A 27503-nucleotide genomic window follows, 5' to 3' on the forward strand; every position below is an offset into this window, starting at 1 on the left:
TTTTTCTATTCAATTGTACTGGGATCCAAATGAGCCATTTTTCCTCCTATCCACCCCTCTTGAGAGAAACCAACAAGATTGCTTTAGAATAATATAGTAAAATGTTATGAAGTGACTTCACACTATTGTATTTTAAAAATAGTTACTGATTTCCAGGATCCCTGATTCATTCTTCTAGCTCATATTCTAGAAGGTTCATATAATTTTTGTCTCTTTGCAATTACTGAAAATGAACTATTAATATTTAAGGTTTGCTTCCTTTTGTCTCTGCCAGTGATAGTGGAAAGCAGCACTGCTGACTGGAAGGAATGTCTCTTTGGAAGAGCAGGAGTGTGGATAATGCTTCTAGGAGAGGTGGCTTACATCAGGACGTTAACCATGGGTCAGGAATTGCTTATGGATTGTATAATCACAGCACTACTACCTTGTACTTATGCTTGGTGATTGTTAAAATAAATTGCCAATGGTCACTAGCTAGGAGTTTTTATGGAAATGGGGCTACTGTGAGACACTGCCAATAATCAACTATAGCTGGACACTCTTGGGTATATAGCTTGCAGGTCCTGACTGTGACCCACTGTTTCTTCCAGATACTGGTTTTTCTCATTGATTTACCCACAGAGTAAGAAATACCCAGGCCCAAGGGGATCCAGCAAGAACCTGCATTTCTCTTCTAGACCCACACCCTGGGTTACCAGGACACTAGGCTTCTGGAACCAGCTAGATCTTGCCTGTGTTCCAGACCTCGCCCGGCTCTCTCCTCAGGATTCTCCTCCTGAAGAATGACAGGACTTTAGAGGGGGCATATCTTACTTTGAAGCATAGGTGAAGCAATGGATTGTGTATGGACAGAGCTTGGTAGCTACGCTGGCATGTCCACTTGGGAATGGACTAGGATCCTTGTGGTACCTCAAGGAGGCAGGTGACAGACTGGGATGTGGTTCTACAAATGTCAGGAGCTGGGATGCTAAAGGCATTTCTGTGGATGCTTTTGGTTTATACCCACCAAGGAAGGCAACTTGCAAAAATGGACAGTATACTCACAGACAAAGGGAAGGGAATTCATTTAAAATGCACCAAGTGTACGACTCAGAACCAGAGGAAGAACCTGAATGGGAAAAACCGGTTAAATTTCTCACCCTGCTGCCAAGAAAACCTGTCCTTCATCAGAACAAGAATGACCTTCCTTTAGGTGTTAGAAAAACATGGCGATTGCTTTGGGATTGACTGTAACATGTTTTGATTAAGTTATAAAACTTCCTTTCGCATCAATTGTAGATTTGCATTTGAGGAAATCCTCAGAGACGCAGTCCTTGCAAACAAATGGTGTGCGTTCAAAATAATGTGTCATTAGGCTGAATGTCTTGAAGCTGAGCAACTGAGCATATAAATATTTATATTTTCACTATAATAATTAAAGGCATTCTTCTAATGTCCTGGGGTGTGTGTGAAAACAACTAAATACAGGACATATCTCAATACTAGCTCAACATATAACATCTGTGTTACAATTATGTGGTAAATAAAATTGGAGGGGTTACTAGATCATTTGTTCCCTACCCAATAAGTTCTTGTTTTTGAGGATCCAACTTGCTTAACTAGAAATGTTGTCTTTATAACTACAGCATGTACATTTATTGTAATTAAATATTTGGAAGAGATTTTGTGTCATTTTCATTTTGGCTCAGTTATTAACCTGTCTTTCACATAAAGGAACATATGTGTGTGTGTGTGTGTGTGTGTGTGTGTGTGTGTGTCTGTGTGTGGAGTGTGTGGGGGGTGTGTGTGTTTGTGTGTGTGCATGTATGTGTGTGTGTGTGTGTGTGTGTGTGTGTGTGTGTGTGTTTTCTGGAGGGCAATCTTTTAGTTAGGATGCTAGTACCCTCTGTCTTCAAAGGTAGCTCAGTGCATTTGCAGAGACCAAGACAAGGATATGGTGAACAAGTATAATTCTAATAACCAGCCTCTTTCCTGGCCCTGCTGCTTCATACTGGTCCTCTTGATGGTTATTTATTTATTTAGTTAGTTTTGGTTGGTTGTAGGGCTTGAACTCAGGGCATGGGTGCTGTCCTGAGCTTCTCTACTCAAGGTTAGCACTCTACCACTTTGAGTCACAGCTCCATTTCTGGTTTTCTAGTGGTTGATTATGGAAAAGAGTCTCATAGGCTTTCATGCCTGGGCTCACTTTGAACCACGATCCTCAGATCTCAGCCTCCTGAATATCTAGGATTACTGGCATGAGTCACCACCAGTTCACAGCTTATACCGGTTCTATGTTTAGGAGGATGGTAACAGTTCCCTCTTCCCATTCCTCTGATTTGGTCTAAGTTGCCTGCTCACTTTCAATTTTGGACCATCCCATTGTAAGCCATGCCTGCACCTGGTTTATGAAGGATAGTAATAATAGCAAGAGGACCCTTCCTTGAAAAGACATCTCCACTGCCACTTCCACTTGTATTTGTCCTTCATCCCATTGAAGAAATGGTAGCAGTGTAAAAGGTCATCTTTCCATGCCTTTTAAACCTCTTATATTTTGTTTTTAGGCATATTATTTGCTCTTAAAATATCCTTTTTCTGAACTTGATAATTTTCAAAACTGATGAGCCTTTCAAGAAAGAATGGCTAAGTTAACTTGGAATATATCCTGGTGTGAATGAGAAACATTTTTAAAAAAAATTAAAAGCATTTGAATTGTACTCAAAAGCCTAACAGACTAAAGTGGATAAGAACTGTAGTGATGAGCAGCTTTAGAGAAGTCATGTGACTTACAAATTGGAAGAATACCTTCGTGCAGCATTTGGCATCTACCCCAACAGCTTGGGTTGATTAACAAAATTTCATTTGCAATAATCAGCCAGTGGCAAGAGGAGCATGAAATTATGTGAGTGCATTGGTTTTGCACTTTGCAGTGTATTTCCTTGTAAATCAGGTATCTTTTTAATTTATCTTTAGGCTACAGAACATATAGCACAGCAAACTTTCTATTAAAAGAAAATCTTCAGGGAGAAAGACAGTTAAATATCAACCAAGGAGGCATGGTTTTTTCCTCCTGGCATTTTGCCCAAGGATAAGGCATAATTCAATGTGTTTTACTTCTTTGGGTCAAGTGGCATGCGATGGATCTCTGAAGACAAATGGCACCTCTTAGTAAAACTTCCATCCAATGCAAGTCTCTACTGTTGAGGACTGACAATTCTTCTGACTTGCCCTTTTAAAATGATTGCCCTTGCTTAAGTCTAGTTCCTAGAGGACTCAAAATGAAAAGGATATTCAGTCCAAGTGATAAATCATACTCCTTCTAGTCATTCACATCCTGTCATCAGCAGGTGGCTCACTTAAAAAGATTCCATTATTATATGTAATAGCCTATATGGAAGATCCATTAATGGATCCTTTAATGGAAGATCTTGTAACTGGAGTGCTGTTTAGTAAAGATTAGTGTTTGGATTCACTGGGAGTAGAGATGATGTCTTATAAACCAAGCCGGGCACTGGTGGCTCACACCTGTAATCCTAGCAACTGAGGAGGCTGAGTTATGAGAATCAAGGTTTGAAGTCAGCTAGGGAAGTATAGTCCACAAGGCTTTAACCACACACACAAATAAAAAAAGCTGAAAGTGAAGCTGTGGCTAAAATAGTAGAATGATAGCCTTGAGCAAAATAAATTCAGAGATAGTGCCTAGGCCCTGAATTTAAGCACCAAAAAATAATATTAATTTCTGAATTATCACCAATTCACTGTGGAATACTTAGGCAAGATACACATTCTCTGGTGACCAGTTTTCTAATCTGTAATGGGAAGGTGCTCACATTGTAAAGATCCTTCCTAATTCTAGACTTCCTGATTCTGTATGAGGAAGTTGAGGGGCTGGGGACAGAAACTATTCTGGGATAGTAGTGACAGGGGAATTTTATTGGATCCAGATCTTGGGCAGGAATACAATATTTTTAAAGCATGGGAAATTCTTAGGGAAAAATCTATAATCCCAAATTTACTTCATTTCCAAATTATAATGGGGCTTATACTAGACATATTTCTTTCTTTTTTTTTTTTTTTGCCAGTCCTGGGCCTTGGACTCAGGGCCTGAGCACTGTCCCTGGCTTCTTTTTGCTCAAGGCTAGCACTCTGCCACTTGAGCCACAGTGCCACGTCTGGCCATTTTCTGTATATGTGGTGCTGGGGAATCGAACCGAGGGCCTCATGTATATGAGGCAGGCACTCTTGCCACTAGGCCATATCCCCAGCCCCACATATTTCTTAAAATTATATTACTTTTTTTGAGTTGACATGCTAAGAGAAGCAAATTGGATTATATTATGAATATATGAGCTGACTTTTAAAAGTATGTCTTTGCTGGATTCTTTTATGAAGCTAAGAAAATAGGTATAAAGGGAATAATTACTTCTAATATATCAGTTTCATAAATTTGGAGCTATAGGAATTATGTCTTCCCAGAGTGAGAGCTGTATTTTTCTATGTGGGGTGACAGTTTTATTATTACCTTTTATCAGGCTCAACAATGAAAGCTAATTTTCCCTCTTACTACACTCTTATTATGGTATCAAAATTCTGTGTGTGTACGTGTGGGGTTTTTTGGTTGTTGTTTGTAAATGTAATGCAGAATATTTTCAAAAAGCATATTTTCCACAACCGTAATGCTGTTCTTAAAACTAGCATCTGACAAAAAGCAAGAAGCATACATATCTGATATTAGCCCCAGGTTTCACTAGAAAATTTTAATGCCTCCATTTAAAATGTCGGCCTCCAAGACTGGATTTTTGTACCCGTGGGGTGAAAATCTGCACTTCCAAAATCAGTTACTTCTAAGTATCTGGGTTGCTTCTTCCCTTATATAATACAGAAACGGATTTGGCAGTGTTTCTTTGCACATGGAAACACCTAAGCCCCAAGCCTTGCTATCCGTGTCACAAACATACCTCCACATAGCACCTTTCTTCTCACAGTGAGGTTGACCTGCCCATTGCGGGCTGCGTGGTGCATGAGGTCGATCACATAGCGGTGGGTCTTGCCAGCCACCGGAATCCCGTCCACATACACTAGCTCGTCTCCTGGGTGTAAGCGGCCGTCCCTGTCCGCTGAGCCCATGGCAATGACCGCTCCGATCAAAATCTAGGAAAGCAGCGAGAAGGAAGGGACATTTGAATTTCAAACACCCATTTCTACAAGTACATATTTGAAACATGAAAAAGAAAGCTGGAAGGATGACTTTTGTTTGTTTGTTCTGCCTTTGTTTGGACTTGAACTCAGGACCTTAGTTGCTCTTGCTCATGGTTGGCATAGCTTGTGGTGGTTGTTCTACTGCTTGAGACACACCTTTAGTTCCAGAATGTTGCTGGTTAATGGGAGATAAGAGTCCCTTGGAACTGACTGCCTAGTCAGGCTTCAGGCCTTGTTGCTCAATCTCAGCTTCCTGCAGTGGTTAGGAATAGAGGTGTGAGCCATTGGTGAATTGCTTGCTTATTCCTTCTAGAGAAATAGATGTCTCAGAGACTACTGTTTGTCATATAGTACAGAGGATATTTGATTTTTTAAGGAGCATTGCAATGCAAAATAATCTGATGCTAACTGATTGCCACACATGAACTCTGCCTTAAACCAAGGTGGGGCTTCCAATCTTGGTTCTGGCTCTTATTCATGTGGCCATGGGAAAGTCTTCTTAATCTCTGAGATCCTCAGTTTCCTCATATAGAATGGGGAAAGTAATAATAGAACCTATCCCATAAGATTATTAGAAAAATTGGATGTAAATCATGCATGAGAAGAAGCAGTTTGACATTTCTGAGTTAAATTTTCACGTAGTGAATGCTCAAAAAATTTCAAGGGGAAAGTAGCTGCTACACATGACTAAATAGTGGGAAAAGTTTATAGCCCATGTGTGTTTGGTTTTGCTTTGAAAGGCTAAAAGGCAAGGTGCAGGGGGTGGGGGGGGCAGTGACTTCAGAGCTGGCAAGTTGACTTACTCAACACTTCTTAGTCAAACCTTCTTCATTCAGTTTGTTACTCTATTCCTTTGAATATTTTGTTGGAGCACTGTCATCTGCAAAGAACATTTCCAGTTCTATGTCTGTGCCCAGAAGTGCTTAGTGGGGTAGATGGCTACAATGCCAGGAGGCACACATCTGGGAACTGTGAGTTATGCTTGAATTCCCCAAACAAGGACTGTAATGAAAGGCAGTATATGGGTTCCTACCATTAGAAGCACTCATCTTAGTGTACATGACTAAGGCTGTTTTCATTCTTAAAGAACAATGGTACTGAATGTTTTTCCTCTGTTGTTTCACCTGCAAGCAATTTTTCCAGCAGGATTCCCTTTTCCTTTGCCAGTGGCTAAGCCACATAGCATCTGAAGGCAGTGGTTACCATTAGCCTGAACAATATTTCATAGTCCCTATTCTAGGTTTGAAATCCTTATAATAAAATGATCTTGTATCCACAATTTGATTTCTTTCAGGCATAACAATTTCTTTCAAGTCTCAGATCTGTGGCTTCAGCTAACTTGCAGAATGTTCCATCCTGACCTACTTGTCTTCAGGCTAGGCAGCAGAATGACTCCTTTGTACTTGGTCATAGTGTGGCTGGTCATCAGAACATCTGGATCTGAGTGCTCAGGGCTTTGTAGATATAGGCAAAGACATGGTTTAAAGAACTTTACCAGCTTGGCACATTGATTAGCTATCTTCCTCTAGAGGAATAACAACATTATTGCTACCTTCCTCTATTCTTGAAGGATGAGGAAAAGACTTGTTTCCCTGTGGATAGATGTAAATAATTCATTACTGCCATCACAGAAAAGGTCCTATGATAGAATAGCAGCACAGTGTGGTTCTTTCTCTGCAATTCACTGTATCCATTTGCCATAGTCTAGGATTGGACTCGCTCCATTTTCCCTTATTGTCATGCCAACCTGAACTTACGAATTTCCTACTAAAGATGTTCCAATCTCTTCTTCAAAAGGTTCAACCCACTAGGGGATGCTTCAAAGAATTTGTAAGTGCTTTGTGCAGAAGCCACTGTACAACTTGGCGAAGGGAAGGGATTGGGGTGGGGGGAGGGAGGTGGGAGAAAAATCAGGGAGGGGGGTAACTACCTTACATACATAACTTTAATTCCTCTGTACATCACCTTGACAATAAAATTAAACTTAAAAAACCTGAATATTTATGTTTCTCTACTGCTTCATGAAAAGTTACATTTCATTAGCTTAGGCCACAGAAAATACTTCAGCCCTTACATTTCCTTTGTATTGAACTGGGAGAATTTATAGTTAGTGACAGAGATGACATTTGTTTGTGAACTTCTTGGCTGGTTAATTATCAGTTTTAAGGTATAAGTCTGATTCTAACTGATGAAAGTGAAAAAAAAATCAGGACTGAGAGAGTCAGAGCTGCAATTGAGCCCTATACAAAAATAGTAAAGATAAAGTTTCACATTGGAAAACTCAGGTTCCTTTTTTTCAATGAGGAAACAGCAAAGATATACTGAAATTCTTGAAGTTACATCCATGCCAGTTTAATGGCCCTCATTAAAGGAAGGTGCTGATAAAACATCTGCTTTCCTTCCATCTTGCTGTGGATAAGAGCTACTTCCCTTAGCATCACTTCCTCAACAAATATTGACCCCAGGGATACTTTTAAGTTCTAGAAATCTGTTAGTGAATAACAACAAAAATTCCTACCCTATAGGAACTCGATTCTAGTGGCCATAGAATGACAAATGTAAAAAGTATATTATGTTTGCTATAGAAAGTATACTTGTTCAATCATACAGTAACAGAAACTACACAGTATCCTAGAAGAATGTTTGGGAAAAAAACAGAGCAAGGTGGTGTTAGAGTTGGGTCTCATTGGCATCTGCAAGAAACTGACATGTGAATCAAGTCTCAAGTTCACTGGACACATTAAAACAACTATTTGAAACTGTGTGTATGTGTGCGCGTGCGCACGTGTGTGCACATTAGCCCTGGGGCTTGAACTCAGGGTTGGGTACTGTCCCTGAGGTTTTGTGCTCAAAGTTAGCACTCTGCTACTTGAGCCATAACTCCACTTTCAGCTTTTTGTTGTTCTTGTCATTAGTGGTTAATTGGAAATGAGTCTCATGGATTTTCCCTCCAGAGCTGGCTTTAAACTGTGATCTTCACATCTCAGTCTTCTGAGTAGCTAGGATTATAGATGTGAGCCACCCATGCCTGGCAACTTGAAGCTTTTTCATCTTCAAACTTTTTTTTACTTTTTCCTATCAAATATTTTTTACATTTAATTATATTAGCAAAGTGATGTACAGATAGGTTACAATTATGTACGTAGGGTAGTGAGCACATTTCTTCTCATACTTGTTACCTCCTCCCTTGTTTTTCTCCCACTTCCCCTCCCTCTCATTTCTCCCCCTCCCTGAGTTGTACAGTTAATTCCAACATATTTCTTGTGAGTGTCACTATTGCATTGGCTCGCCCTTTATCCTTTCTTTTACCATTTAGATATTTCCCTTCCCTTCCATAATTCAGATAAATTAATGTATTACCAAAATCAAACACAGTGACAACAGGGGATAAGACATGGGAAAGAACAATGAAAGAAAAAAGAAATATTTTCAAAAAGTACATTAAAAATAACAACAACAATGAAAAACTTCTTGTTTCCATATCTTAGTGTTCATTTTGCTTAGCTTCATCTAATATGATCACGTGTACATAGCTATTGAGCTATTGTCCTCTGCGAGGAATATACTAGATATATTTATTGCTATCCAGCATATTCAACTAACACTTTAATGTGTATCTAAATAAAGTTTGATATGACAATATAATTTAGTATAAGTATTCTTTCATATATTTCATATATTAGGTAATTTATTCTGTACTTCACTTTTATAAAGGTTGTGGTAGCTTTGGACTTGAGCTGTGTATGATGTGGCATTAGAGGTGCTTGTCTGTTAGCTTCATGGTATTTTCCCCCATGCATCAGGAATCTCCCTTTGCTGGGCAGAAGCTGACCACTCACATTGGCAGTGCTTACAGCTCTCACATAGCCGTTCCCTCCTAGCCTTCGGCAATTGGTACCTTTGGTGCTATATATTTTACTGGCGACACAGAGATAGCTCTGTGTGTCTTTCTTCAGAAAAAAAAATAACCAACATTTTTTTCTATATGTCAAATATGATTTGTATACTCAGCACATTCTATTATTTCCCATTTACCACCTCACTGCAGGGACTGGATAATCTATGATTCCCTTTAGCACAGTAATTCATGTTGGTTTCCCATGGTGTAAGTTCCCATACTTTTCAAAGCTGTTGAGAATGTGCTTCAGGATAGCTAGCCTTTCAAGTCAGCAGTTCTCAAACTTTGGGATATATATAAGATTTGCATGGGGAGGCTTGTTATAACAGTTCTGGGTCTACCCTGGGAGTTTGATTCTGCAGAGTTGGAGGTGGGGCTTGAGAAAAATTCTAATAAGCTCCTAGAAGTTAGTTGATGCTAAATTGTCTGTGGATCAATCATACACCAAAGAGCAGGCTTTGAGTATGTTTCCCTGGGGTCTTATGGTCACAGGATGTGATCCTACCGATCACATCAATGTCTTTATAAGTACTGACCTAAGTTCCCTGACCCATCAGACCAGCTACTGTCCAGGTCTGTTGAACGTGCTTGCATCCCTTTCTACAAGGTCACATTTTCCTTCTGGTCTTGCTGACCTTTGCATACCCTTGGCTACACTGGTGAGGAGTCAGCCTAGCCAGTAGAACTCTTGTTGCCTCATTCTCTAGCTTTCTCTAGCTAGCTTTCTAGGTAGCTTTCTTTAGTCTCCCTGGAATTGGCAGCCCCAGTCCTCACTCTACAGTTTTTTTCTTCTCTACACTCTCCAAGTTGCTTTTTATCCCATCCCAGTTGTTCTGGAAGAGCTGGTGGCAAAAGATCCAGTGTCCGCATAAATGACTATCCTATGATCCTGTCTTTTTCAATGCCTCCTGTAGGAAACCAAAGAGACAAAACAATCCCACAACTCCACTTTATCTCAGGTTTTGAGTCACAGAACAAAACAAAGTATTTGATATGAAATAACAGCAATCACAGTCAAGGGGCTGATGCTTCAATAAATCAGCAGGAGGAGGATGTTAAAAAGAAAACCAAAACAAACAAGATACCCAGCAAAACCCAACCATCTTTCTAGACCTTTTCTTTCTTTTACATGATTCCTGTACTATCTACCTAGAGTTAGGACAACCTCATTTGCCTGAGTGCAACCCCAGGCCTTTTCCTTGTGAAATACCTCCAAGGTTTCCACCAGACTTCTATGATAAGGTCTCTCATTATGGTTTTTTTTTTTTTTTTTTTGAGTGGTTATTCACCATTAGGCGTTCTTTAAAGTGGTATTCTCTAGATCTTTCCATCTTGATGCTTTTCTATCTCTTTTCAGCTCACGGCTGAAAATCTCGTTTTTGTTCCTTTCTGGCACTTTTTCATTTCTTTCTATTTCTATTGTTATTTAACTGTGAAAAGTATTTCCTTTTGCAAGAAAAATGCCCCTATGTTTTGCTTGAGTTGGAGCCCTGCTGTTCATTGTTTGCCAAAAGCTGAGTTGTCATGTTTAATGTGCACCCTGGGACGTCAATACCTTTTCATATATGGAGGCAGAAACCTGTTTGTTGTAATATATGAGACATCCTGGGGTCTTGAAACCAAGTGAGTTTACACTCCAAAACTTTTGCAGCATCCTCAGCAATGAAAAGAGGCTAGTGCCTTTGTTTTGCATGTTGTATCTGGGCTTAGAATGTAGAAAAACAGGAAGGCAAAGCTAATAGAAAATCTTTACAGTAGACATGCTTTCCTGACATGGCCATCCTGAGAGTCAGCATTCTGCTTTTCAAGTCTTATTTTCTGACTTTCCTTGTGTCAGGGAGAGTTAAGGCTTGCATTTTATGGTTTTAGCATTAAAACTGTAACTTGCAGCCTGAGTGTATCTTAAATCATTCAAATGAAGAAGTAAACGGGAATAAATCTAAACAAACACAATAAAGATAACCAGCAATCCATGTAATCTGAGGAGACTTATAATAAATACTTGATGACTACCCACTGAAGGGGAGAAAGGATTTAGGAATGCAAAGACAATACTGAAGCACTATATAAAACTGTCAGGAAGATATCCCAAGGCAGTATGTACACACCTGAACTTCACATTGAGCAATATAGATTTTATTTTGATGTTAATTCTTTTGCTTCCATGCTAGGCAGTATCTAGGAAGACTTCACTCTCTTGAGCCCATTTCCTATTGAGCTAGCCAAGACTGTAACTCCCCAAGGCTCAATCAGGCTGTACCCTCCCACCAGAGTCAGGTCTGATGAAGAGTACAGTCAAAGGTGACATTAACTAAGTGGAGGGTTGATTTATCTTCTAAGCTAACAGTCACAAATTTAGGGGCCATCAGAGTAAGAATATCATGCTTCAAAATGGATATGAAAGTAAGTATTAGAGGAAAAAGTGTACCTTTGTTGCTTGCTTTGTTTTCTATTTCTTTTGTGGCAAATTTTTTAAATTAAATTTTTATTGTCAAACTGAGGTACAGAGAGGTTACACTTTCATACGTTAGGCATTGGATACATTTCTTGTACTGTTTGTTACCTCCTTCCTCATTCCCCCTCCCCCTCCCCCTTTCCCCTCCCTCCCATGAGTTATTCAGTTCATTTACACCAGTTTTGCAAGTATTGCTTTTGTAGTTGTTTGTCTTTTTTTTACCCTGTGTCTCTCGATGGTATTAATTTTGATTGCATTTGTATCTATACACAGGCAAAGGGAATTACAGGTCTTTTAGAATTAAAATGGTAATTTTTTTTTAGTGCCTAGGGCCTATAAAGATCATGGTTGGATGTTCATTTGTCCTCAACTCTTCATCTTCTCAGTTGCTTTCCTTCTAATATTTTGGAAGTAGGAGTGTGAAATATAGTAGTGTAAATAAATACCGCCCCCCCTGGCAGGTGGATTTGAGGGAGGTGGGGTCAGGATCAGTCTAAAAGAATCACTACTTATCTCCAGCCACTTGTCATAATGGAGAAAGGCAACCTCAATGGTGTTAAGCCCATATTTCAAAACAAGATGGGAACCAGCCACCGGTGGCTCAGGTCTGTAATCCCATCTACTTAGGAGGGTGAGATCTGAGGATTGTGGTATGAAGCCAGCCCAGGTAAGAAAGACTGTGAGCCATGCATCTCCATTCAATAAACTACTAAAACAAACAAACAAACAACAACAACAACAAAACAACAACAGAAAAGCTGTAAGTGGAGCTGTGGCTCAACTGGAGAGCTAGCCTTGAGTAAAGCAGCTGAGGAAAAATGGCTAGGCCTTGAGTTCAAGCAACAGGATCAGCAAACAGACCCAGACATACACACACACAGACACACAGACACACACACATGCACACACACTGGGGAGTTCATCAAAGCATATTGCAAGGCTGCTGAGACTCCATCTCTGGCTTCTTTAATTCTATAGAACCTGTTGGCTTTAGAAAATGCAAACTCCAGATCATTTGTTCTGAGAAGCTTAGTTGACAGTTTTGTATTGGAAACAAGTATTCTCTTCCATTTTACATGTATTTATTGTGTCAGGTTCTGTATTAAGCCTGGAAGAAATAAGCACTATTAAATCACAGTTCTTGACTCACAAATTGTTATGAGGGGATAAAGAAAGCACGTTAGAATATTCTAGAAGAGGGAACTCCTCTGTAGTTAAAAACTCCTTAGTTTAGTAAACCTGAAGTACTATGCTAGTATAAGTGCAATGGATTCTATTTGAGTTTACCCTTATATGTCCTGCAATTGTTTTAGTTCTTGTTCAGTAGTGCACAAAATGCAATAAAATTATTTTACAGCAGTTTTAAATTTTGAGCATGTTTTAATTATATTTCATTACGCTCAATTATATTTCATTACTTGGTATCTTTTATGACATTGTTATTAGTAACCTGACCTTGGTTCAAACAGAAGTCTGATCATTGTCCCTGGTTCCTACTAGGTTATCTCCTTTGTTGTCTGAGCTCTTCAGGCTACACCTGTACCTGTTTGTGGGTATCTGTACCTGCCATGGTTTATGTTAAGGAGATGGTCAGTATGGGGCCACACACTGTCTTAGTGTGAGAGCTACCCTTATCAGAAATATCAGTCAAGTAATTACAGTCAAGTAATTATAGCATTGGACCTTTGAGCCATGTGATATTAATCTGGCCTAAGGCCAAAACAGGGGAGGAGTAGGCATTCATATGGGCAATGATTCAAACACTCATGCCCATGCAATAAAGCCCTAATAAAAACCCTAGATGCCCACATTTGAATGAGCCTTCCTGGTGGGCAATATAGAATGGGTCATTGCTCTAGGGTAATCTGAGGATAATGAAAGCTTCACATTTGAATTTTCCTCAGAAATTGTCCTGGATAGATCTTCTTTTAGCTGATTTTTACTTCTTTCACTATAACAAAATTATAATCATAATGCTTCTCTCAGTTCTGAGTAGTTTGGAAAAATTACCAAGCCTAAAGAAAGCTGTGGTTACCAGACAGCTCTCCAGTGGCCTTGGGCTGACCCAGCTCTCCCTTTCCTTGTTTGCAATTGTTAGGAACACTGTAGAGTATTTGGAGACCATAGCATTTTCAGATAAGCAGGGAAATAGCCTGGCCCTGTTCCTGTCACCAATATAAACAGAATGTCCTTCAGTTCTTTAGCCCAGTAATACTCTGGTCTATAAATTTCACAATTGGCCAATTTTGGGGGCTTCTCAGTCATGATGCATGAAAGCTGAGATACTATCTGCATTGGGAGACTTTTCTGAGCCTTAGGGGACCAAGTCACAATGAGTCCTAGGCTTCTATTGTCCTTTGCTGCCTACTTGCAAATAACAAATTGTCTTCATGTAGCTTGTGTACATGGATATTCTGTGTCACTGGACTCAACAAGTTGGTAACCAGGTCACAGTGAGCCGAGGACACCCACATCACAGCTGGTGTGTAGTGTGAGTATAAAGCTGGCTCCTTTCCTGAGAGTTCACAGTATAGTAAACTAATTTTAGTTGCTCTCAGGAGTCTTGGGCAAATGTTGGGATCTGAAGAACAGGAAGACCTCAAGTTAAGCTAACTCTGAACAATGGCACATTTTAAAAGTTATGATCTACTAAATGCAACACAGGGAGAGATAAAGTTGGTGATTAGAAGAACTTAAAAATCCTGTGCAACAAAGACATGTAGATATAGGAATGCATTAAAGAGTCATCCTGAAGGAAGCCAAGTCAGATAGCCTTTGGAGCCAGGAGGTTTGGGATATAAGACACTATTAAAGTTTACATGTATTTAATAAATGAATCATACTTTCAGTTTTCTAGGTTTTTAGTTTTCAGACTTGGTTCAGGAGAGAATGAAACTGGAGGGCTGACTAGGGGATGGAGAATCTTTGAGAGAATAGATGACAAGGTTATGAAGAGGAAAATAGTTGCATGCTGGCTGATTGCTGTCAGATTATTCCTGGGATATAATAAATCCATCTGTGTTCTGTACTGCTTTCCTGTTTGGCGAGAGCCTTCATTAGTCATCCAGTCTGACTCTTCTTGAGTGACCCAGGAAGCCTCTCCTGGGTTTCTGTTGGGTTCTCATTGACTCTGCTTGAATACCTGCTGTGTGAAGGAGCTCACTCTCTATCTACCAAGGTTATCTATTTCATCTTGGAATAGTTTTAATTATTATGAGTTCCTTTCCTTTGTTAAACCAGCTCTTATTTTATCCTGGAGATTTCTGCTCATCAGATTTATTTTTATTTTGGGGAAACAATCTAGTAACAGGATAGACAAAGTTGATGTTAACAAGCATTTATTATTCAGTACTTCATATGATCTAGACATAACATTGAGGGATTTAACACCTTATCTGTTCCTTAAAGTCACTCCAGAAGAAAGGACTATTGTCTTGCAGTTGAGGAAACTGAGGCATAGAGTATAAGTCTCTTGCTGGAATGGGGAGGGGCAGAGATACTAGAATGCACAGCTCCAGGCTCTTTATTTATTCCAGACTTTCATGAACTTTAGTTTCACAGTGTACTTTATTAGCTATGATATATCTTTTACAATAAGTGTTTTATAGATGTTATTTTAATACAGTCTCTTAAATACAGTTTTGTTGTATTCCTTGTGTAGCAAAAACTATTGTTATTTTATGCTTTCACTCTGAATATATATACACATATGTATGTATTCATAGAAATATTTATCCAGAGCTAGTTGAAGTTGACTTCCTGAACATTCTCATTGTAGTCCCTTAATTCAATTAGTTTGAATTTTTTTAAGCACTGAACTTGATTTTACTTCTACTTCTTCTTCTTCTTTTTTTCATTTTTTGGCTAACAAATATACAAAATTGTGCTGGCCCAAGTCAACTTTTGACATGTGTCTTCTATTGTGCTGCATATCTACCCTCTCAGTGAGACCAAGTTTTCAATGCCAACATTGAAATAAGAAGAATCCAATCCACCTTAACAAAGAAGCCATGCTCCTCTCCTAATGTGATTTATGGTGAGATATTGGAGACAGTTGTATATGATGAGATCTTTTAAACGAGAATAACAAGAAAAAAACCAAACCTCGACATTTTTCATTTGACACTCTAAAGACACGTTTAAATGAGCCCATGTTTGGAAATAAAGTGAAGTCAACTCACAGGCTGTCCAGGCTCATCTCCCCCGAGGATTCGGAAGCCAAATCCAGACTCCATCCTCCGAAGGTGAACATCCAATTCCTTATAATCTGGACCTGGCATAAAGAAGATCCCACTGAGTAATGAATTCTGCATCTTTCCCAGCCCTGAGGAACAGAACACACTGATGATAAATTAATTTTGTGGAAGTGATTAATGAGAATTCTGTTAGAGTCAGTGAAGAATAGAGAGGTTATGACAACATGGTAGCAAAGAAAGAAATGGTGCTTCCAAAATGAGGTGGTTGTCACAATAATAGTGACCAGCCAAGGGCATTCCTAGGGTATCCACCCAGGTAGGGAAAACACAGAATATTCTGAATGAACACATCTTCATTTTTTAATTTCCCTGAGAGATTTCAAAATGCCTCAAAAAGCTTGTCTGTGACTCTGAACATATTTACTTTTGATTACTCCAGAAGTGAGAGAGAACAGATGCCCAAACTCTGAACTGTCTACTAAAGTAATACCTAATAATCAAATAATATCTGTTTATGGCTTGATGGACACAGTGTAGAGATGGATGAATTAGTGAGTTGTGTATGCAGAATATAAACTTATGCCTAATAGATGCTGTCTCTGTTGAGATAGTAAAAATTAGAAAATATAGATTTCAAACTTTTACTATTGGGATTTAAGTGAAGCATTTATTTTCTGACAAACTCCTTCATTATTTCATAACTTTCAGGTAGACATTCATCTGGGGCTAAGATGAACTCATGGTCCAAACGTTGTTGGAATGTGGAAGCTACTGTGGATGACTGACTTCATTAGTGCACTCAAAAATAAAGGAGAGAGCAGAAGCTTTTCTAGAGTCAGCCAAACAAACAGAAATGTACCTACATTTGTGAGTTGCATTTTCTTTAGCCCTAGAATAAACTAAAACATGAAGAATTTTTTTGATTTTTCTGAGGAGATTATTTTCTGTGCTCTTCCACCCTACCTTTCCTGGGCCTTCTTCTAGAGAAAATAGGTTCATCATGACTGAATATTTTCACTTTCATACCCACTGTTAGAATGTCAGTGGATGTTCAGCAACCTGGAGAAATATTTATTAAATTATCTTTTGTTGAAGAGATGCTTAGTGACTTCTGGGTCTTAGTAGCTTAAAGACAGTATTAGAATGGATACAAGCAGGCATTACATAAAGTTCTCTTTGCTTAAAAAGATAGTTTTGGAAATTAGCATGTGATTTCAGAGGAGAATCCTCATGGAACATAAAAAGGAATCTCAAAAATACTAAGGCACATGAATATATACTAATAGTCATATTAGACAGAAAGTGATAGGTTGAATCATGGCCAGGAGTGTTTTTTCCAGGCTCTGCAGTTAGCAGGGCTGCTATTGTGATATATAGTATACAAAATACAGTGATTCTGGGCTTGCCTTAGGTCCCATATTCTCAGTGATGCATGAAGGACAAATCTGTCATTCCAATACATGGGGATATGCCAAATATTTGATTAGTGTTCTCTTTTCATAGAAAGATGAATTAAGCCCCTAAGTAATATTCATGTATATGTGTATATGCACATAAATACACATACATACATACATACATAAATACATATATATAGTACAAAAAAACCTGACTCCCTTCTATGACCAAATATGCACATATAATCAAGGTCTTTTTGATTCAATGAGCAATACAAAACTCAATAAAAGATCTATTAATTAGATTATACCATTCTTTTATTATCATTTAAAAACTGTATAACCATTCCTATGTTAAAGATGGGAGAACTTAGAAGAATTTGGTTTCTGTTAAATAGCCAATTCGTGTTGGGTAGTAAAGGAAGATGAAAATGTTGCCCTACAACATTTTGTACTCAGTTGATTTCGGTGTCTATCATTGAGCATATGAGTCACATGGAGAGTCTGCTCAGCTTGGTGTCTGGAGGCGATGGAGCAGCCTTGTAGACTCACAGCATATACTTGTACTGCTCCCAGGGGAGGAATGGCAAAGAGGGATGGAGATGATAGATAGTGTCCCATCACAGTTCAAACTTCCACATGTTGGTTTTAATTGCTCATGGTAATCTTTTTAGGTCACATTCAGCTTGGAGACTCTAGATCATATATACAGGAAAACTCAAATAGGAGGTGACATGGTCTTGATGTCTAAGACAATGAAGCAAGCATATGTTTGACCATCACAATTATCCTATCTTCTTACTGAAGCATCACTGTGTCTAGTAAATGGGAAACTGTTCCTCGGATGACTTGAGTACAAATTTGTACAGAATGAAGAACTCTAAAAAGAATTCTGACTTTGTTGAGTGAAACTTTCCCCCTTAGCCCATGCTGAAATTCCAATGATCCTGGCACTGGAATTTTGAGCTGTGTCAAGGTTGATAAGGGGTTTGGCTTATGTCAAAGAACGTATTGATTCCTGGAGAAATAAAAAAAGAATTTTCTTTTCAAATGAATAAATCAGTATTTTTTTCAGAGAAAAACTTAGATTTGGGCTAATTTCTTCACGTGACTACTTTCATGTGCTCCCCCCATAACAATTACAGTCTCTGGTTCACCCTGGTTTCAAATATATGGTAGCGTATGACAACCCTGTCATTTTTTACCTTTCCATTCTAGAGACAGGTAACTTCATGTACAGAAGCAAAGAGAGAGTCACAGATGTTAGAAAGATCCATAAAGGAATTATGCCACCAGATCTGACTTATCTTTTATTTCATTGCTCATTTTGAACACAGACTCAGAGGCTTCAGCCTATGGGAACTTTTAAGAAACAACTGGAAAAAAAGTTTAAGTGATAGCCTTGAGGCCATGACTTTTTTTTTTTTTTCCAAATAAGAGCTTTAGAAAGATAATTTTTCTTTGGTTTATTTTTGTTTTCCTTTCCTCTTTGAGTCTGGCTTTAGAAACTAACTAAAATTATATGCACAATGCTGGAAGATATTGTTCTTTTTCTTTCTTGCTTTGCTAGCTTTTTGCAAAGAGTGAATGTTTCTAATACTTCACCTTAGCTGCTCTTCTGGCCTGCTGACAGACTTGGTGACTGTAACATGCTTCATCTCTTCCCTTGTTATTGCAAAGAAATCTAAGGGCAATTCTTCAATGCTTAGTCATAGAAGTTAATGATCACTAGCCCTCTATTTCATTTATAAACAAACTATACCAGAATTTTGTTACACGAAGGGGTCTGATAGATACCCTTTAGGACCCAGGCTTTTTGAAAGTCACTCAATCATCCCCTGCTCTGTACTTTTTATCTTTTATACTTTATTGTTTTCATTCTGTGCTTATTTTCATTTTCTTCCTTTCACTCGGCTCCTTTTTCTTTTTTAGGACTGTCAGGGGGGCACTGTCAGATGGTGCTTGATCTAGGTAAGAGGGGGAAGTGGCTGGGAAGAAATGGACTAAGAAGAGACAGAAGAGTCCTTGAACACTAGGGTCAATGGCAAATCATTGTCAATGTTGCTTCTTTCTTAGAAGCTGAGTCACAGGATAGTGTGACTCAAGTCATTACGAAATAAATCATTTATCTCATGATACTCTTTCTACATAGAATTTGACATGAGCTCTGAGGTAGGCTATTAGGGTAGAATTCACAAGTCCCCCTTTATCCTAGATTCACACCAATATTGCAAAAAACTAATATTTAAGAAAATCTAGCAAATGGCAATCACATCCAGGCATTAGGCCAAACTCCCTTAGATTACAGAAAAGCAAAATTCTAAAAGCTAATTCTTATGTTGCCTTAAGCATCCATGGGACTGCACACACTCTTTGTATCCTGATTTCATTTATAAAAAAAATCATGGTTTTGTGCACAGTTTAGAGAAAAGACAGGATGATTGAACAGACTGACTCATTTTATGAATGGATTCAGTCTTCAAATATGCAAAGAACAGCATTTTTATGGGTTGATTTGGCACATGGGCTGCTGTTGAAAATATATCAATTAAATTTTGGTACTTGAAATCCCTTTCATGTTTTAATTAAAATGTAAGTACCATGGCTTATTATTACAGTTTGGCACAAAGAATGAACTTATTCAATTTTTCCTACTAGAAAATGCATTACTATTTTTTGGCCTTCATCATAAACAGATCTAGGAAATACTGTACAGAAAGGAATCAGGAATTGGTGTTATTACTAATGCACACAGAGTTGTCTTTTAGGGAACAGGCCTTCACTGGAGGGAATTTCTATGACCCCTATGCCTAGGCTCTGAGCTTTGTAAAGAATTGACCTTTCAAAGTTCTTGGCCAAAGATTCCCTTGTTTCTTATTAATATTCTCCCTGGTGATGACATTATGGATGGCCTGTAGGAGTTGCAAAATAAAATTTTCTTGCTTAGAATACTCATCAGTTTACAAGATCCAAGAAGCTACTGCATTATTATACTATTAAGTTATTACTTAGTTCCATGAATACATTATTTAGGATTTCCCACAATCCAATTTGCCTTGGTACCTAAGATTCTATAGAAACAAAATTAATTATACCTTATAATTATGAAAGATACCTGAATAAAAAAATCATGACTAGTAATCTGATAAAGAGCATTTTAGACACCCGAAAAATAGTATAGGACATCTGTTTATTGGATATAGTCATAAATTGCTAGACTATTTTGATAAGTTGTGTGGACATTTAGCAAATATTTGGCTAGATTTATTTCTTGAAAAGTCTGGATTACAAAACCGAATAATATAATCAATTTTTATTATAATATGTCTTTTAAGAAATAATCATTAATATAACAGGGATACTATATATATATATATATAGTATATATAGTATATATATATATATATATAGTATCCCTGTATATATATATATATATATTCAGTCAAGGTAAAGAAGCTATTGAGTGCCCCTTCTAAATAAAGTACATGTAAAAACTGAGAGTTTTAAGAAATTTGCTTGCTGTTAGAAACAGTGGAAAACTGTTAGAATTTCAAATAAAATCTTGACTTCATTTTGCAAACCTAATTACTAGATCCCATTTTCTCTCTGGGAATTATATATTTTTTAAATTTGCAAGGATTTTACAGTCAGTTTTTAAGTCAGCATATAAGAAGAACCGTGGTTTAAAATTTCAGACCCAAATAAACAAATATTTTAGACATTTGAAGACAAAACACTAAGCAATTTCTTCCATAATTATTTAGATATCACAAAAACATGATATGAAAACTTGAGAAATGAAATGATCTCAAGCACATATATTCTCCAAGGGATGCTAGAACATGCTGAGATGGATAATGAGCTGTCATCTTGATAATGCTGTAGATGTGCTATGAGCCCACAGACCCGAAACAGTGTTATTATTAAGAAACACTCTTTTCTGCATCTGTCTGAGTGTTCAGGCTTTCAGTCCAGTGCTCTAATCAGCTGATCAAAGAACTTCCATGATTAATTTAGGAGGAAAAAAGAATCCAGCTTCTTTTTTTTTCTTCCTTCATTTCTATAATAATGTTATACATCTTAGCCTAATTCAAAACTGTCAAATCTTTTCAAAATGGATAAATAAAAAAAATTTAAGTAAATTATTTGCTCAAGTCTTCTAAATCCAATTTCACGTTTCAGGAGCAAATAAATGGCTACTGTATTGGACACTGGCGATCTAGCCAGTATGATGCTTTTCTTTGGCAGCTGATTCTAGATCAAGTTTTATTTTACAGTGAATAGTCATGGATATGACTTTTCACTTAGACCCACCACCACGAGACTTATTGTATATATTGAATATATGTTTACGTAATTGGATAAAATTAGCACAGTGATCACAGAATGAAAACTAGTACTACTGAGAGAAATGATTGGTAATGCAATGTGGAAGACATTTGTTCACAGCACTATGAGTATTGAAGAATACTTGCCAGAGGAATCCATTCGAAAACTGGTCCTGGGTGGCACTTGTTCTGAATGGGAAAATGGGGATTTGAAATTCATTTATGGAATTTAAAAGATTAATTCATCTTTACTTTCTTATTGTTGCTACCATAACTCTCCCACCCAAATCTTCTTCTCACATTAAATGATTTTTTTTCCTCTCCCAAATCCATGGAAGTTAGTGGATAGATTTAGCTTTATGTGTGATAGTATGTATATCAGTTCATCTGTCTTCCATGCATTCAAGTTAAAAAAAAAACCAAACACCTGAATTCTTTTAGATCAGGATAGAAAGAAACATCATCATTTTCAAATATTCTTAAGGCTTTGATTCTCATTAAAAGGATATTCTCATGCTATTTAAAAGTAAAGTCAACCCAGGACTTAAAAAGTTATATGTACTAAAGATGAACTTTTTAAATCCATGTTATAATATTGTGTCATAAAACACTGAAAAAAGTGATTTTATTGTATTGTAAAATACAATATAGTGAGTGGTTAATGCTGACTTACATGTACCAGTCAGTTCAAGTATTTTGATATCCCTAATAATCTGGATATTTGAAGTTATAAATAAGAAGTTGAATTAAATTAGCTCATTTTAATGATAGATATCCTTCATGAGAATTATGATGTAATCTATGCTACATGTAATCACAAAAATGTATGAACTTGAGTATGAAATCCCTTTAAGATGTAGAAAAACCCTACATTTAGAATTCTAGGTCCTTGGAACACTTAGTTACTTAGTTCTGGAAGTACTTGGAGGCCTGTTGCTCTCGAGAATGAAAATCTATCAGGAGTCAGCAAGAGTCTAATTGACATGCTTCCACTTTTCTCCACATAGCCATATGTGAGATATAAAGATATCCAACATGTCTTTATCTGGAATTACTGAGAACGTAGAACATGACATTACTATGTTATCCTTTGATTTTTTCCTCTGTCTTCTTCACACCCACTATCTTAATATCACAGAGGAATTGATAGAGTGCTGGGGAGTCTTAAGCCTTTCATTGTGCTAATAGCCAGAGGAAGAGAAGGCCCAGGATGTTTACAGAGCTGCATAACTTGTTCTGTACTCTCTCACAGAAAGCTCTGCAAGTCTGCTTTTAGAAAAAAATATTTATATACAAAAATCTTTTCAACTTGCTTATAATTACAATGCACTATGTGGAATCTTTCCCATTTACATGGTTTTAAGGTTGTTGTAGAGATATACCACACCCTTACATATTTTTGTTACAATGCTACAATTTCTTTCCTAACAACTTCAAATAATCTTCCTACTTAACAATTCTGTCAATTAGAAACATTCCTAAACCACACAATTGGGCTTAATATGGGATGGATAGAGGACAAATGTATGATAATCCCTTGTAAAGAAATATTGTAAAGATAAGCATCTACCTTAAGCTAGATGTTTCTATCTGAGAGAGAAGTAGGATAATTTTGCTCCTATGATGTACTTGGTAGACTTGATCATATTGTTGAAAATTAAGTAAAAGTTAGCAAATCTTTCTGAAGCATAAATTCATACTACAGATAAAAGAACTGCAAAATCTTCCTTGTATGAACCATTCTTCCCACACATGTTAGAGCATAATAATTATTATGGTCATATAAATAAACATGTATTTATGATATAGAATCACCAATAATATAAGTGATTGTCTTTTATTAAGAAAATTTTCAGAGGAGGAATCTTAAAAGGGTGTTCAAACACCAAGAATGAGAAGTACAATACACTTGTGCATTTTGAGTCTATTAAGATGACATAGATGGGTTTGATGGATGATACACACATGAAATCCCGGCTCAGAGGAGACAAAGGAAGGAGAATTGAGTTTCAGGATAGCCTGGGCTCATAGTGAGATCCTCTCAAAGTACAATAAATAAAAAAAACAAAGAACACAATTTCATATTTGTGTTCAGTGGAATACCATTAGATGAATATTTTATTACTAAATGTAAAAAAATAAAATAAGACTACATTTTGATTGCTTTAGTGTGGAGCTTTGTTGGTTTTAAATAAAGAACTACTCTCACTGAGTAAGGATAGCGTTACATTCTGGCCAGCAAAATTGTGTTTTCATAGTACAGGCAAGTGAGTTGTCTACAGGAGTTATTGTTATTTTTATTTTAAAAAGAAATTTCTTGTTGACTGTTACTATCCAGCATTTTTAATGAGAAATATCCTTTCATCAAAAAGGTAAACCTGTATCAGGCATGTAGGATTGGTACATACTTAACATTTCGATTAGCTATAAAACCTGATAGTTTATATTATCATAATCTCCCTAGGACCTACTTGCCGTCTAGCCATTAAATTCAACTTACCAAATCCCTGATCTCTCATATTTATTCATGAAGTCACTTTGGGTTACACTGTCAACTTGTACTAACCAACAAAATGCTGTGACATACTAAATAACTTTTTTTTTTTTGGCCAGTCCTGGTGGGCCTGAGCACTGTCCCCGTCTTCTTTTTGCTCAAGGCTAGCACTCTGCCACTTAAGCCACAGTGCTACTTCTGTCTGTTTTCTATATATGTGGTGCTGGGGAATTGAACCCAGGGCTTCATGTATATGAGGCAAGTACTCTTAGCCACTAGGCCATATTCCCAGCCCAATAAATAACTTTTAAGGGAGGAGTGGTATTTAGAGTCTGCTTTGCATCCTTCCCCCTTTCTATCATTTGCCTAATTCCAGAAGCACTAACTTGTAAATGACTGAATAAAATAAGTTTATAAGAAATAGGATTAGATCTAATTTCTAAAATACACAGGAAAAGTATATGATGTACCAATTTTTAATCTGTACTGTTTATATTACTTAGCTCCTATCCTATCATGATAATTCCCTGTTTTAAAAGGAAGTGGGTAAAAGCATAAATGTTATAGTTTTTTGAAAGCTGTCCAAAGATACCATTCTTTATAATTAAATTTCCAAGTTAATTAATATCTATGTTTTAAAAATGTCATAGTTTAACTGAAATTCTTGCTCTCCTTTGTCAGTATAGTATAAATGAGAAGTGCTGTAGAATATGATGTATTAGAAACAGACTGAAAGAGGTTTTCTTTTTTATAGATCAAATCATAAACATTCATCATAGCAGGTAATAGCAATAACATTGTTTCATGAGGAAAAGGTACAGAAGGTCAACCTTCATTGTGCAGTTGAGGACATTAAAATGATGTTTTTTTAATATCTTTATATGATTCTAACACCAGAGTCACCAGTAGAAGTATCTTAACATTTACATATTACCTTATTTTACTATTTCACTGTAATGAGATTGCGCTCTAGAGAACAGGTTAGAGGTACTTTAATTAAGGCTACTGAACACCAGTACTATCCATTCCAATCAGGCCTGGGCTCAATCTAAGCCCTGTGTCCAGATGCCAGGATCTTCTTGGGGAAGGCAAAGTGTCCTTTTATGATCTCTTAGATAGCTGCCTGCAGCTGTGACATCCATGAATTTATTGAAAACTTTCTTAAACCTTTTGACATTTCTAATATGCCCAGCAGACATTTATTCACATGGGAAAGAGGACTGGAGCTGGGAAGGTTCAGTAGAAGGACTTTCCCAGCCTTCAAAGCTTTTTGCTTTGAGCATCAGGGAGGGCTGCTTCTTAGTGGTAGAGCTCCCACCACCAATTTCCAGTGCCTCAAGGGTGTCTTGTAGTGGATAGTGTTATTGTTCTTCTCCATCTTTTCAAATGGCTCTGTTGTTAAGGCAGGAGATACAGTAAACTATAACCCTGGATCACTACCAGCAAGGAAAGAGCATCCAAAATAGCAATAGCTTACAAATACAACTACCTATTTGTGATCAGCCTAGAATTATATGTTCATTACAATACTGAACAATGAAAGAATTCAATAATGAATAAAGGACAACAAAAGAGAAGGACTAAAGCCATACATGTGAAAAAAACGCAACTATCATTTATTGACCTCCTACAAATTATAATTTCATTCCAGGGGTGGTACTGAAAAACAGCTAGCTTCTCTATTGTTCTCTTTAACTGGCCTGTGGTTATTTTTTACTGCTTCCTTTGCTGCAATACTCACTGCTTATTATGATTAATGCACTCTAATTTTTGGAAAGAAAAATTGATGGTGTGAGGTGTGATTTTTTTCTTTAGAAATTACAGAAGAAATTCTAAAGAGGTTACACCACAAGACACATTATGCCATACAGATTCTTGACACTTTTATGGTCCTACATTTGATTGATGCCTTACTGCAAAAGAGTGTGGGCATGCTGTAACTCATAAATTGTTTATTTATAATAACCAAAGTTCAGTGTAAAAAGAAAAAAGTTTGGGCAACTTCAGTTATAATTCATCTTGGGTTCAAACTAAGGGACAGAACCACAAGGGAAGAGTTTCAGGGAGCAAGGACCTTTCTTCTTTGTCTATGCTGGTTTACATGTATCTCTTTTACTCTAGCTTCTAACCTAGAAGTGGAGCATGTCCAAGAAAGGTCCCTATAAGCTGAGGACAATAGGAGAAATCTTTAGAATATATCTGGCTTAATGAAAAATGAAGCAACAAGACTCTCTCTCCTAAGGCAATAGCTTTCATTAGAGTGGGAAAAACTTTATTTTGTAAGATTGCAAAGAGAGCTATACTCATTTTCTTTGGGAAGTACTTTATATTGCCTTTTCTGATCATAAAAAGGAGAGATGTGATAGGCATATATTGGCAGTTACCTAGACAGAACCAATCTTTCTTAGGGGCAAGTAGCAGGTACGATTAACTCCCTTTCAGTTCTGTGATTATTGCTGTGTTGAGTCTGGCTTACTCTCAGTGGTAGGAGTGAAAACCCTGGTCATACTTAACTGTGTGAAGCTTTACAACCTCTTTTTTTGTTCTACTTAGTATATGTAAAATTTTAGGTACAGGGTAGTTCACTGGGAACTTGGCTACTGAAACAATTTATTACATAAGACTTTGGCTCCAATTAGAGACAAAAGATGAAGAGGTAAAAACTTGATTAGCCAAGTCAATTAACTTAAAATTACTTTCTTGTGTAAACATGGATTTTTTTATTCACGGTATGGAAATTGAGATATGTGCTGTTCTTGGACTGTAATAATGGTTATTTCTTGAATACATTTTATAATGAAGGGAAATCACATAACTTATCATTCAAGTGAGGATGATCTTGAAAGTAACCGGGGAGCTATTAATAATTATATGAGGACAATGCAGATTAGGAGTGTCCCAGAATCCTCAAGAGTCGTTGTCCTAAACAGTGTGACAGGTAACAAAATCATTACAAACATTTCCCTATCAAATCAGACAGACATACATGCTTGAAGCAAGAACACAGCTACATGTAGAGGGAAAAAAAACAGGAGTTGAAAAGGGAAAAAACAGAAAGGGCCTTTAGAAACAGTGTTTAATTATGAGGTACACAAGGAAAGAACAGGGAAAAAGACATCTAAAATAGAATGGCTTATGTCACTGTGTAAAGATGTGTATTTCCCTTTCAGTTTTTAAACTTGCAGGAAACAGAAAAGCAAGAAGTCAATTATAAACTGAGAGCTTCCCCACAAAGAGAAACATGATGCTTTTCTAAGTATTCGGCAGGGAGGAAGGCAGGGACATAGTTGTTCTTTCCTGAGAACTGATGGTGAGAGGAGGAGTACCAATAATCAAAAAAATCCTCCATGCTTCAAAATTTTTAAAATGCTGATCTGGCTTCAGCAGTGGAAAATTCTATACCAGACCTCATGTGGTAGATTGATATATTTAGAGTAGGCATGAAACAAATACTGTATAAAATAATCTTCAGACTGTGTGAATAAGATGCATGTGAAACACTTGTGTTTAGCTTTGGGTTTCATCATTAAGGAATCTCATTATATACATGCAAGTAT

At 37.2% G+C, this 27503-nt stretch overlaps 1 protein-coding gene across 13 annotated transcripts in view; it reads right to left on the reverse strand.

Annotated features, from left to right (window-relative positions):
* Magi2 (membrane associated guanylate kinase, WW and PDZ domain containing 2) overlaps positions 1-27503 on the reverse strand; it is a 1248503-nt gene that overhangs the window by 131521 nt on the left and 1089479 nt on the right. For 9 of the 13 annotated variants that reach the window (XM_048339895.1, XM_048339899.1, XM_048339900.1 and 6 more), the window contains 3 exons: positions 21600-21641; positions 15713-15804; positions 4938-5130 (listed from right to left, as the gene is read on the reverse strand). In XM_048339895.1, coding sequence (XP_048195852.1) covers positions 4938-5130; positions 15713-15804; positions 21600-21641 — 327 coding nt within the window. The remainder of the gene's footprint in view (positions 1-4937; positions 5131-15712; positions 15805-21599; positions 21642-27503) is intronic. The other 4 variants (XM_048339896.1, XM_048339894.1, XM_048339893.1 and 1 more) reach the window with 1 other exon arrangement.

This window comes from Perognathus longimembris, chromosome 2 (assembly GCF_023159225.1).
Source record: "Perognathus longimembris pacificus isolate PPM17 chromosome 2, ASM2315922v1, whole genome shotgun sequence".
In the NCBI taxonomy this organism is placed as follows: domain Eukaryota; kingdom Metazoa; phylum Chordata; class Mammalia; order Rodentia; family Heteromyidae; genus Perognathus; species Perognathus longimembris.